This window comes from Parasteatoda tepidariorum, chromosome 1 (assembly GCF_982258835.1).
Source record: "Parasteatoda tepidariorum strain Cologne lab strain chromosome 1, Ptep-v5.0, whole genome shotgun sequence".
Lineage (NCBI taxonomy): Eukaryota > Metazoa > Arthropoda > Arachnida > Araneae > Theridiidae > Parasteatoda > Parasteatoda tepidariorum.
In genome coordinates, this window is record NC_141755.1 from 12712952 (window position 1) to 12727734 (window position 14783).

Genomic DNA, 14783 nt, shown 5'->3' on the forward strand with positions numbered 1-14783 from the left:
ATTTAAAATTCGCAATAAAGTTTACGACTTCTTTAATTGCATATTTTCAAGTGGGAGTTCCATAATTTCAAAACGAAAACACAGTGAATATACATCTTAGCGTTTGTTTTCAAAGTAACTTTCTAAGTGAACTATTAATTAAAACAAAGAGATATTTGATCAAAAATCCAAGTCTCACAATAACTCAAACCAATTATTTTAAATACAGTGGATGCCGCTTAATGTGATCACATCGGGACGAACATGATTTGATAACAATAACCGATTGATTACAATAAACAAAAAAAATTTAAGGTATAAAAATGATTTTTTTACATACGTATTAAAATAAAAATTATTTTACATTCGGAGTTGTTGCTGTGAAACTCTAAAGTATTTAATAGAAATTAATTTTCACTAAAGAAAAAGAATTAGTTAGTATAGTTACATATTTAATGATGAACTGCAGAAAACGACACAAAATACAAAAGGTTAATTATTAACTGAAAAAGAAATTATCAATTGTCGATTGTTTAGCATTCTTTCGAAGCAAGTCATTTACGAATCGCTCATAATGCTTATGAAAGTGTTCCGCGTCGGCTTTGTTTTGCACACCTAGCCGTAAGACTCGAAGTGCCTCCCTCATCTGAGCAGGCGTCGGAATTTTGTCCTCGATAGCACTTTCGGGTTCATCATCGGCATCAGAATCTTGTGACGAAGCTGGATCTTTGACACATACGGCTTCGCAAATGTCCTCATCAGTTAACGAAGTAGAAGTCTCAACCTTCTCGTCGATCTCCATCCATGCTTCAAAATCCTCAGCATTCATATCGGGCGGGGGATTGAAAACGTCTTCCATTTCTTTCATTACAGCAGCATTGTTGTCCTCTGGTTGACAAAATCCTCCATGACTAAAACAATTTCGAATTGTTTTTTCCGAGACATTATTCCATGACATTGTTAACAAATGTATGGCATCCAAAACATTTGTTTTTTTTTTTTTGGCTAGAGCGTTCGCATTAAGATCTTCAGCGTCTTGGTCTTCCATATTTTCTAAGATCCTTGAACGCATTTCCTTTCTGTAATATGCCTTCAAGGTGCGGATAATTCCCTGGTCACACGGTTGAATTAAAGAAGTGGTGTTTGGTGGTAGGAACACGATATTTATCTTTTTTAATGAAACAGTTACATCATGCGCAGTGCAGTTGTCTATGAGCAGGAGTATGTTCCGTTTTAGACGCTTGTCCCATTTCAACAGCCATTCGTTAAAGATGGTGGTAGTCATCCATGTCGTTTTGTTGGCAAAATAATCGACGGGCAGATTTTTCACACCTTTAAAACAGCGGGGCTTCTTACTTTTTCCAATCACTAAAAGTTTTTCTTTAGCGTCGGCCATACTAGCGCAACAGAGCACAGTTACGCGTTCCTTGGAGGTTTTACACCCTTGCGTATTTTCCTTCTGAAACATGTAGGTGTGTTCAGGCAGCGCACGAAAATATAGGCCAGTTTCATTAGCGTTATATACATCCTCAAGTGAATATGTGGCAATAAGTTTAGGCCATTCTTCTTTAATCCACTGGTCTGCGGCTACATTATCGGCATCTTTTTGCTCACCATGTGTCCTTCGGAAGAGTATGTTCTGCCTCTTTTTCCAGCGGTGGAACCATCCTTCTGTGGCTACGAAGTTTCCTTTACCCAATTTTGCAGCCAAATCTTCAGCTTTTTGGCGCAAAATTGGACCATTAACACGAGCGTCCCTCTCACGAACGTTTGTGAACCAAAGTTTTAATGCAGATTCAACCTCTTTGTCTTTTCCATCTCGATTTCTTTTACAATTCAGATTTTTGTTTAAAGTGCACTTTTTTTCGATATCTTCACGATTTTTTAAAATTTTGCACAAAAGCGGCTGCGAAACTTTCAATTGAACAGCAGCATTCCTTTGGCTCATTTTCGGCAATTTATCGTAGCGATTTAAAATGTCAACCTTTTCTTTCACAGTAAGATCTCTCCGTTTCCTTTCCATTATAAAAAACAAATCAGGTTACAAACTGTAGGAACTATGGTAAAGTGAAAATTTATGCTGATCTTCTTCTAAATGCGTCTTTTAAGCACTTAGATGAGGCAGTTCCACTACCCCCCCCCCAATTTTATTGTTTGACCAATAGTGACTGGCTCCCATAGTGGCTGGGACATATCATCTGTCACATTGTTTAGTTCTTCTAAAAAGGGGCTCGTGACAAACATTGACTCGTTACTGGCAGGTCTTCTTTTCTCCTTATTTAGGATTTCCGGGAATTTCAAATCGCACAGTGCTACGGAAATTTACAATGCTTGATCGAAAATGGCAAAATACCCCCCCCTCATAATAACACGTGTTTAAAAGATAATATATGAGCCCTGTTTGGACTTTTGGTAAGTTTCAGGAAACACTTCACAAAACACAAAAAAAAGTTTTCCTTTCTTGTCTTTATTGATTTCAGGAAAATAAATTTACCTATAAACTGATAACAATAAACGAACATTTGATTACAATAAACGATGATTTTTCAATGTATTTTGATATAAGCGGACGGGACTAAGCGATTTTGATAACATTAAACGTTTGATAACATTAAGCGGCGTCTACTGTATTGCATTAGTATTTGTAGAAAATGAGATGCTGTGAAAGCACACAAAAATCAGAAACATTAGGACTAAAATCTAAAAAAATAAGGACAAAATATTTTTTAATTAGGAAAATTAGAAATTTCAGGACAACTAAAAAACAGGGTTCGTGATTTTTTTTTGATTTTTTTAAAAAAAATCAAAAGAATCAGATTTTTTTGATTTAAATCAGATTTTTTTGATTTTTATTTAAATTCACTGTAAGAACTTTAATTTATGATTAAAAAAATTATAAATGTTTAATCAAATTAACTTAATATTAAAACTATATTGTAACAATATTTTAGAAGCTCTAACTAAAATAATTTTTCATTATAATACATGGCTTTGAATGCATAGCAACCATTTTGAAACAAATGCATGATTAAAATTTAAAGACTAGATGAAATAGAGAATTTAAAGAATACTTCAGGGGTCTGTCTGGGTTTTTCTGAGAGGTACCTATTTTGTGAAAATTAAAAATTATATTATATTATACAATCAACACAAATATAGTAAAAATATGGATTTATCGTTTCTTACAAGACAAAAAAATAACATTTTAAGAAAAAGTATTTTGTGTGATTATTCTATCATTTTTCCTAAAGTTGAATTCGTAAAGGTACCATTAAACGGTAGTAAATTTGGCTTGGACAGACCCCTGTACAAAACAAAGTTTCAGTTAGCAAACCATAACTTTAATTTAAAATTGAGATTTCTTTTTTTTTTTCTCTTGATTTTTAAAATGGCAAAATAAATGAAGATTGTGTTCATAAATGTAGTCATTTATCAAAAAATAAATAAATATTTAATCTATATATTTTTACATTAAAATATTCATTTTTAATTCTATATCAAAATAGATAAGTTAAGCTTAAAAAAAAAATTAGAAAATCTATGTACTCATTGGAATTTTTTTTCACAAAATTTCTTTATAGAAAATCAGATAATGTCAAAGATACTGTAAACATATTATGAGAAAAAAATACCAGTTAATAACCCTACTGCATCAAATAGACTTTGAAAGAGTTTGAAAGGGAAGAATGACACTATACTAGGAAAAAAACATCTGAATTCATCAGCCCCCCCTTTTTTTTTTTTCTTTTTCTGTTTTTGGCATATTAGGGTAATTTCTTTTTAATATAACCTCAAGCTTCAGAAATATACATTTTCCACCAATAAAATATGATGTAGATTTTAATTCACACTTTTTCATTCAAAAGGCAGAATTTTATTAACATTATTTGGATTATTTTTGAAAAAAATTCATGTTTATTAATTACTTTCTACAGCTATGCAAGTCTATATTAAGACAGCATTAAATGTTTACTTTAATCTGTACTTTCAATCTCAAGAATCAAAAGATTTTTAAAAATGTAATTTCAATTGTGTTGGAATTTAATACACACCAAGAAAGAAAGTAATTTCGTTAACTAAAATTAATTAATGCAGCAATTTATTTAAATTAAATTTTAATACTAAGAAAAGAAAATAATAAAAGTATCAAAAATTTAAAACACTGTTTTTTAACTTTTAAAATCAATATATATAAATAAAAAAAATTAGTTGATTTAAATCAATGATTTTTTTAAAAAAATCATTTGATTTAAATCATGATTTAAATCGTGATTTAAATCAAGCTGATTTAAATCAACGAACCCTGCTAAAAAATAAACAAAAAATTTAGAAGTTTTCTGCTTTTTGAAATAAACGTGGCAACTATTAGGCTTTTCATTTTAATTATTTTTAAATTTGAAGATTCAATGTTAATATTTTTTTAAAAATTATATTAAGATATTTTCAAAATAGATAGAAATTAAGAAAATATAATAAGTGTTTAAAGAGAATTAATAAAATATGTTACTGCCCTACACAGTTGGCTTGTTTAAACATAACAGTTTTTTTTATTAAAAAAAAATCAAGCCTATTTTTTTTATAAAGTGATCTTTTTAAAAGTTTTATATAAATAGTTTTAGTTTAAATAGAGCCAAATGAAAAAAATATGAAGCTTTCTTATAAAAATTTTCAACTTTTAAGTTTAACTACTAATGGAAATCTACATTCCTTAAATAAGCATACACATATAATTTTCAAATGTTTAAATACAGCTTTCCTGTAAAGATATTTATAAAAAAAAAAATTGATGCGATAAAATAGTTTTAAAAATGCTTAAAATAAATAGCATCACCAAATCCATTTTTTTTCCAGATTATTTTTAAAATTAGTTAAATGAAGTAAATATTGAACAAGTTAAAATAAGAAGTAGGAGAAACTTTTTTTTAATCTTCTTTAAGACACATTGTGCTTGTTACAGTCAAAAGCATAAATGGAAATGAAGTGCTTATCTAAGCTTTTTTATACTTTACTTTTCATTTTATGTTTAGAAGATTTTCTACAATCATTGTAAACGAATTTGTATTGAATCATGGTTTTATTCATTTTTGTAGCATTTTCAAAATACTTTTGTACTAAAAGAATAATTCTGAAAAATATTTAGAATTCATTTATAATATTATCATCGTTTATTTCCTTTGGTACAGTATACATGTATCAGATAACACTCAAAAAGGACAAATAACAAACCAAAATAAGTATAATTTGCCCTACTTTAGTACAATAAAAGCAAATTTTATTGTGAAATAAAAAAAAAGGATAAAATATATGATTGTTAATTCCTTTGAGATTTATTCTGAATTAAAAAAAATTGTAACAATTTTTCCAGTAGAATTCTATTAATGGAGTACTAAGCAACTTATAATAGTTTAAGATCGATATTTAGGAAATTTCAATGATACTGTTAAATCATTGAATTAGACAAATTATCAGTATTAATAAGTTAAGATTCCTTCCTACCAATATTTATTTAAAATTCGCAATAAAGTTTACGACTTCTTTAATTGCATATTTTCAAGTGGGAGTTCCATAATTTCAAAACGAAAACACAGTGAATATACATCTTAGCGTTTGTTTTCAAAGTAACTTTCTAAGTGAACTATTAATTAAAACAAAGAGATATTTGATCAAAAATCCAAATCTCTCACCACTCAGCTCAAATCAATTATTTTAAGTATTGCATTAGTATTTGTAGAAAATGAGATGTCGTGAAACCACACAAAAATCAACATTAGGACAAAAAGCTAAAAAAATAAGGACGAAATATTTTTTTATTAGGAAAATTAGAAATTTCAGGACAACTACAAAATCCGATATAATTATAATTACAGTTCCATTATGTTAAAATAAATGAACAAAAGTAGTTATATTTTATTTATTTTATTATGAAACCTTTAGTTCTAAAACTATTACTATTTTTTATGCAACCCATGTCTCGTTTGTACTTTTTCATTCCATTATTTTCAAGTATTTTTAATTATTAATACAGTGAAACCTCCAGGAAATCTATTTACGACGGTTTTTGGGAGGCACATAATTTTTTCTCATACAATCTGTGTTGAAGAAAACTATAAGAAGAGACCATTAAAACCTCTCCCATCGACTGGCCAAACATCTGCCCTACATGCGGAAAAAGTCAAATAAGGAAACAGGAAAAATATTAAAACAAATAGGTAGATAAAAATGCATTCAAAATATTTCTGTGAAGCTCTTTTTGATGATACAACCTCATGTTGCAGTCAGAATGCATTAATGACGATGCTATCAATGATTTACTTTATTTGACCCTTATTAGAAAAAACATATTAGAAAAACAAAATAGAAAAAAAAGTTAGTTTAGAAAAAACAAGCATCTCAAACAAACAATACCTCTTCCCATCTTTTAAAGCTAACTAATTTTTCGGATATAAAATTAAATGCAAATTTAAACAAAGAACATATTTATTTATTTAAAATTGCTTTATTGTTCATAATTGGTAAATTTGTTTTTACACGTAATTATATCAGTTGGGATAATTTTTACTGATGCTAAATTTAATTCATCTATCCGTCTTTCCACACCAAGAAAATAACACTGACTAAAATTAAAATTGTTTGCAAAAAATCATGTACCTTCGATAACGATTTTGAAGAACGATCCTCTAAGAACGACAATTTTACGGTGGAAAGGAGAGTGGTCGCTCCCGACAGGTTTCATTGTAATATAAAATGTATAACAATATATTCCCTTAAACATAATAAAATTAGTGTTCATTCAATTTATATAAAATAAGAAATGCGCATTTCATAAAATTTGATTTCTACTATTATAAATTGTATACCGCTCAATAGTGAAATTAAATAAATAATACGAAAGCAGTAATCGTTTATTTATGTCGCAGTAGAGCTTTATTACTTGCTTGGACTTTTGTCGAAGTACAACATTTTTATATTATAGATAAGCAAGTGGAGAAATCACTCTTAAGCATATATTATTAAAATAAAATTTCAATGTTAAGTGCTTAAATAATAAAATTTGCATGTTAAGTGGAGTTGTAAAGTAATATAAAAACGTACTTAAAGTAATTAGATTTTTTTTCTATTATTATCTTAGCATAGTTAAGGAACAAAAGAGATTATTGAAAAGACATTATTGATTAAGGAATTGATTATTGAAAACATTAATTAAATACGTAAATGGAATATAGTTAAATACTATGAGATATTTTGTAATGGTGTAGTTCATTTTAATTAAGGGCTTTTAAACATTATTCAACATATTGTTTTAACCCCTCCCCTCCAAAAAAAAGGTTCAAACCAAGAAAACCAGAGGGGGAAAAAAAAGAACTGGTTCTGTACTCATTTTTACAGATAACAAGTTTAACTAAATTTTCACGATAAAATCTCTTTTGAAAAAAAAAAAGAATTAAATTATGATGAAATAGTATATTTTGTGATAAAAACAAAAAACCCAAGATAAAAACAGCATACCTTTCAATCGCTGGTCAAACAGAGCACTGATAATTTCCTTTATGGTTATCCAAGTCAAATTGTAGAGCAATAATTAGTGGAAGAAAAAAAAAACTGTTTGGTTTACCATGTTTCAGGAAACATCAGTACTTTTATATGTTTTTAATACTCAATATATGAAAAATCATAAAAAAAAGCTTAATTTAACTGTAGATAAAAAAAAAGGAACTCAATTCTATTTCCTCAAAACGATGCAAAACATTTGGAAGGCCAAAAGAATACTCAGCTACACATTCATTTACTACAATCTCATTACTACCATAAAAGGATTTACCAAGGGTAATAATTAAGAAATTTAGTCTGAGGAAGCAAATAAAAGTTTAATGAAAATTAAAGATTTTGACAGCTAATATAAGTCAATTAACAATTAAATAGATTTTAAAATAAATAAATAGATTTTAAAATAAATAAATAGATTTTAAAATAAATAAATAGATTTTAAAATAAATAAATACAGTCAAACTAGCTCATAACGAACGTGAACGTAGGGACTGCTATATGTGCTCATTACAGAAAGCTCGTAAAAAACGAGTTCATGAAAAAGCATAAAAGTTCATACATACTTAATTTGCTACGTCCTACTTACACTGTACTTTTTTTTCTTTAAATTCTTTAACAGTGCAAAAGAAACGAGTTTATTTGCTTTGAATTGTTTTATTGTCGCTTAGTTGTGCAATTGCTCTTTGAATAAAACTCATTGCTCGAAAAACATAATTGCATGAAAAAGCATATTCTTCAACTTGAAAAACATAAAAATATATAGATTTTGTAGAAGATATTATCTAAGCTGGAAAGGTGACTTTAAGTTAAAAATTTTATGAAATACTAAAGTACTGCACGTTAAAATCGGGGTTACTCGTTAAAAAAAAGCTTAGCTTCAATAGAATTAACATTCTACCAACCTAGTATATTTCTTAGTTATATCCGGGTTCTTGTTAAATAAGGACTCATTATAAGGGAGTTTGACTGCATGCACTTGTTAAGTGCTGTTTGTTCCTTACCTTTCTCCATTAGTTTCAGAAGTTGATTTAATACCATTTTTTCTTAATTCCAACTTCATTTTGTCTTTTAAATCGTTTATTGTTATGGGATTTCGAGAACCTCTACTGACTTCAAGCAGCTGCATCTCAGAGCGATCTAAGCCAAAAAACCGTGCCACTTTTGATCCAAATTCTCTTCTAGATGAGCAGGAGAACAGCTTTGTGTGATCTCCATAAGTTACAAAAATGTTGAAGTTACTCATATTTTTCACCTGGAAAATTAAATGCTATGCTACAAAAATTTTTGTAAGGCAATTTCCTTTTTAGCTGTTAATTTAGATATTCACATTTACCAAAAAAGTTCTAAAATTAACCGACGATTTCTCAAAAGGCACCCAGAATTAGTTTAATCTGAAGCACATGAATCAAATTTTGCCAAAAAATATCACATTCAAAGTTACATTACCATGTATAATTCTTTTTTAGATATTTGATAAGCATTAAACCTTAATGACCAATAAATATGAGATAAAAAAAAAGAAGCTGATAAGGCATATCTCTCATTGCATTGCTTAAGTTGCCAATGAAAATTTTCCATTTTCCGTTGGCAACTTTATGTTTTTTTTAATTTCAGATAATTTTTGTTTGGCTACATTCATGTCTAGCAAGTCTTAAAAACTGGCGCCTATCATTGAAGCAAATGAAGTTTTTAATCAGGTAGAAGATTCAGTTTTTTTTAGGTCTTACAGCTTTAGTTTCTTGGGATTATTTATTTAAATTGAAATCTAATCAGGATGAGTGAGTTATAGGTAAAAGAGGTTCAGGCAGTCAAAATTGTAATACAGTTAAACCTCAATCCACAATTCCTGCACAGTTTGTTTTCTTGTATATATCGCCTTGTTTAACTGGTTCCATCACAAATGCTATTCGTATTATGTTAATAAAACCTGTTAAGATCATTCTCGAAACTTAAATACTTTTGTGGGTACTGTTCATAAATTTTATCTGGCATTAGGAAAAAAAAAAGCTTTTATGTCATTTTGTTTTGAGAAGAAAAACATAATATATATTAATAATGAAAAAGAAAGTGAGATACTTCAGAGTAAACACCACAAGCATCCCATTTTGATGTTTATGCATCAGTTGATGAAAATGTTAAAACTTGTGGTGTAGTGTCGGTTGAAAAAAGTATTGCAGAAACGGAAGTGAAAAATGATACAGATGAAATGTAATCACAACTAGTGCAAATATTTGCAGAAGGCCTAGAAATAATGAGAAACTTTCATATTCACATTAATTTACAGGGGAAAAAGATAGGAATTTTTGAAGAATATTGAAAATTTATTGTTTGCATTGAAAAAAAAGTGTTCAACTCAAAATTTCACCATATTTTCATTAATAAATATGTTTGCTCATCTTTCTTTAGCATTATAAATACTTTTGCAGTAAGTACATATTTTTTTTCAAAAATTTTTTTTTATACTTACTAAGATGCCATTAAAAGAATTATATATTTTTCTTTAATTTTGTACTTGGATATATTTTGATCATTTCTATTTCTATTATAATTAAATTAGTAATTAAATTTTTAAAACATTTTATAAAAAGTGAATATAAATACTTTTATTCTTTTCTTAAAAAATAATGTAACGGCTAACTTTTTAATTCAATACAAATGTTCAAATAACTCATTAATTTAGTGGTTCAACAAACCAAATATCAAAATCTAGGGTGAGTATCCTGATCTGTGCCAGAATAGTTGCCAAGTTTTGGAAACTTCTGGGCAGTGGACAAGGGAGAAACTAAATAAAAAAATCACAGAAAGGGACCAACTCGAAAGGTATAACTCGTAGCCACCCCCGGGCAAACATGTACATGTTTTTTTGTTTTGTTTTTTAAATTGCAAGTTCCAAATCTATTTCGCACCTTGGCGATTGTAGTTGGCTGGCGCGCAAATGCCCCCAAATCTAGTTTTAACTTAATTTTTTTAAGCTGTCTTATTTCCTTAACCACAAATATATTTTGGCTACAGAGTTTACGCTATCATCGTTTGGGTGATTAAATTATAGCCAGAAATTTAATATAAATAACCAAAGTTGGATTTTTGATGTCAAAAACTGTGATAAACCTGGGCAAGTTCAATTTTTTAGATACTAAATCATGAACAATACTAGCACTATATACTACAACAATTATGATTCATTTTTTTAACACATAAAGATAAAAAAAAACATATATCGAAAACATTTAACACTTCCTAATATAGAACTAAAAATGCTAATTGAGATATAAATTTTAGAACAAATCGGAGAAAGTAGAAAAAAATATCAGAGAAGAAAGATGCAACTTTCGGATACAATACCTTACGGAAAAATATTAATCAGCAGTATTAATTAAATAAAGTAAAAGTTGTATAATCAGATGCCAAATTTGTTTACGTTTAGTGCGATTTTTAAATCGGTCATCAGGACTGCCGTTGCCAAAGAAATTTTGTGATATTTGTTTAATTCCTCAATAAAAATAGGAGATATTCGAACTGAAGCGTTGTAAATTTAAAGCCTCATTTGCAATAAAGCATCTGATGGAATGGTTCATTCATAACATTCAGTATAACCGGTGTCACCGGTGAGAATATTCGAACGTGCCCTGGGAAGCAAGTTTCAACGATTCTCCATATCGATATGCACCTTGACACTGTATATCGATAATAAGAAAAAATTGACCAATGACTTTTGCTTATTGCTTAATCGATTTTTTAGTCGTTTAATCACACGGTAACGCTAGTGTTTGTTGGTCCTAATTTTCGCGGAGTTTTCCAATTCTTAACACGGTAATCAAAGACTCGTACTCCGTAATTTCTTAATTTGAATAGAAAGTAAATAATATTCGAGCTGATTATGCTAAGATATATTCTACTAGCAGTATGTCTGTTCGATGCCCAGAGATGACACGGGAACATAGATTTTGTATTTTATCTTTTAAAGCATTATAAAGTTATAAATTAACTATGAAACACTTATTTTGCATTTATATAATTTTTTTTATTTCAAATTTATCAAGTTATGCTTTAATATATACTTTTAATTTAAATTTTAGTAACAAAATTATATATATTTTTTAAATTCAACATTTCAATTTAGTGATAACGTTTATAATTTAATGACGATTACGAGGAATTTTATCTTCGCATAAACAACTCTAGTGTTTTATTTTTAATTTAATAAAATGACAAAAAGAATTTATTCTAGTTTTTTTATTTTATTTCTTTTACAAAAAAATTATGAATAAAGCTTAACAAAAATGCTTGATTTAAAATATTTTAATTTCGGTAAAGAACTGTCCTAAGCAATTGAAGAAAAATATCAATTTCTAAACATGTAAAAACTAGAAGTTTTGACTATCTATATCTATTTCTTTTTTTTAAGTTAAAAATGGAATTATTCAAATTGTATTAAGTTCTTAATTTTTAAAATTATTTTAATTTTAGGAGCAAATTACGTTAATATTAAACTAAAAATAATTTTTACTCATAAACACATATATATGAAGTAAATCTTTTTTTTTTTTTTACATCTTTACTTTGTTTAGTATTGATTTGTTTAGCATAAAGTTGATATGTAAACTCTGAAAAATTTTAGAATTTACTATTATTTCAAATAAAAAGAAAATTTTATTCTAATGAAAAAAAAATTTTTACCTCACCCTTTACGAATAATACTTTGGAAAAGAGAAATTTGTAACACTTTTACAATGATTTAAATTAGCAAATTATTCTCTTTAAATTTTAACAGTAACTTCTGATTTGTCATCACAGAGGATTAATGTACAATTTTAAACTAGCGAAAAAATAACTTAATAAGAAAAAAATTCTTTTCTATCTATAAACACAGAGTCTTCTTGAAAAAAATTAGGAAAATTTACATGCTATTTGCAATAAAAACTAGTTTTTTTATACAATACTTTCTCTTAGTTTATTATAATAATCATTACTAGAAGACAGCGCCAGTAACAAAATCGGTAATTTTGTATACTTATTATTGATTCTAATTGAAGATTTCGGTCAGCATATATACTGCTAATATGCTTTTATTCGCATGTTAAGAGAGGAATAAAGAAAAAAAAGTATAATTGCTGAAGGCGGTTAGATTAAAAAAAAATATCATAGCCTATTTGAATGTCAGATGAAGCTTCAATTGTTAATAATAATTAATTATTTATTTATAACAATTATTTATTTATAATAATTATTATTCATAATAAATATTTATGTAATAAATAGTAATATTAATGTAATATAAATAGTAATATCAAATGTTACAGCAAATTATTCAAGTACAAATTTTTTTCTGTTTGAAGATTTAATAACAGAGAGTAAATTTTTTTCCCTTCATCATAAAGGATTTATTTTACTACTTCTAATTTGAAAAAAAAAAAAAAAAAAAAAAAAAAAAAAAGATTAATATTTTGCTTTGTTTTTCATACATTAAAAATTAAAAATTTTTTAATAGCGCGTGAGTCACATGAAAAGCAAATTTACGACACTAAAGGAAAAAAAATGAGAATTCTTTTTATGTCTCATACATCTCACTAGATGGCAGAATCATTAGATGTAGTCGTTATCATTTCAAACTAAGATACGTTTTCAAACCGAAGGTGGAGCCTCTTTCTGTATTCCTCTCCGGTCTGTATTTTAATTTGGTCTTCAGCAGGACTGGTATTGCCAAAGAAATTTCAAGATATTTTCTTCATTCCTAAATTAAAATAAGGGGTGCTCAGACTGTAGCGTTTTGAATATAAAGCCACATTTGTGTACGAAATAAAGTGTGAAAAAAAAGAAATGCGTGAAAAAAATAAAGAAAAGTTAAAAAAGAAAATAACCCTTCTTAATTTCGCATCAGAAGTTGAGATCAACTTTAAAACAATCCTAGGCGTGACTGTTTTGAAAACTTTTCAGTTTTATGATTTTTTCAAAACACTTTTTGTAATTTTTTTCTAATAGAAAATGTGTTGCAGAGGAAAAATATTTATGAAAATTATAGTAATTCTTATTCACATTATTTGCGATATAGTTATTAAACTAATTTTATTTATTTATCATTCTTATTTATCATCTATATATATATTTCTCTTTCACGGCGACAAAAACAAGCCTCATTAAAACTCCCCGAATGGCAACGCTAGAAAATCAACCAATGATTGCCGCAAAAAATGTCACATGCCAAATCTAGCTGAGGTGGCTCAACATATAGCGCTTTTAAAAACAGAAACTGAAATAACCAGAGAGAGCATTCTCACCAAATGTCAGCTATCACACTTTCAGCTGCGGCAATCTCATACTATTAAGCTAGGCAGAAGTGAGTAGTCTTTGTGGATAGATCTCTATTTTAGTATTTTGTCAAAAGCGCTTTTTTTCACGAATTTATATATTAAAAATTTATTTGACGATTAATTATTGCCAAAATTTTAACCTTCTTAAAGATATATCAGTTTTAGAAATTTTATCTTAAGATTTTATACTATAGCACATTTCTAATAGGTTTAACGAATTACATGTCATTTATTTGAATTCAAATTTATTTTAATGACTTAGTATTTACTAAAAAGATGCAATTTTTTCTTTAAAAAAAAAGTTATTATATGGATTTGAATGATTGTTTTGAATTCTTAGAATTTTCTGCATTTGCAATGTAGCACCTAAGTTAGTAGCGAGCGAAGCGAGCTTGGTTTGCGAAGCAAACCATATAAGATTGCGTGGCAATTTTCGGGGGATGGCGAGAGTTAGCGAGCAGGGGGCGCAGCCCACTAGTACTAATTTAAAACTCACCTATATTTTATTCTCAGAAAAGCACGAATTTAGTGTAAAAACAGGAATAACTGCGAAGCATTTTTTTATTAAATATTCTGAAAATATTTAAAAGTAGCTAAAGTAAAATTTAATAAAAATTATACAAAAATTATATAGATGTCTGCATAAGAGTCCACAATAATTTGGATCACTAAAATTTTCCGTTTCATTTTAAAATTCGTTGTGCAAGAAGCTAATTAATGGTGCGTTTATAGGAAACAATAAATATGTATGCGAAAAATTATGTTTGTTAAATCTATTCCTAAAATAAATGGAAAAATGCTCATAAATTATCTGTAAAATCAGAAATTTAATTCAATCCCAACGTTAAAAGCATCCTTTTCGAAGGTTCTAAACACTTTCACTAGCAAATTGATAGGTGAAAGGCATCCGATAGTAGGGAGAGAAGTTCGCGTATACGATTTCCCGCATAT

The 14783-nt window shown here is 27.9% G+C and overlaps 1 protein-coding gene across 2 annotated transcripts in view; it reads right to left on the minus strand.

Moving 5' to 3' along the window:
• LOC107443655 (uncharacterized) overlaps window positions 1-11072 on the minus strand; it is a 29134-nt gene extending 18062 nt beyond the window's left edge. Inside the window, exons 1-3 of one of the 2 annotated variants that reach the window (XM_021147467.4) lie at window positions 10867-10986; window positions 8858-8915; window positions 8526-8776 (exon numbers count right to left, since the gene is read on the minus strand). In XM_021147467.4, the coding sequence (XP_021003126.3) occupies window positions 8526-8767 (242 nt within the window). In that variant the 5' untranslated portion in view covers window positions 8768-8776; window positions 8858-8915; window positions 10867-10986. Of the gene's footprint in view, window positions 1-8525; window positions 8777-8857; window positions 8916-10866 lie in introns of both variants that reach the window. The other variant, XM_021147466.4, reaches the window with a different exon arrangement.
• Between the last annotated feature and the right edge of the window lie 3711 nt (window positions 11073-14783).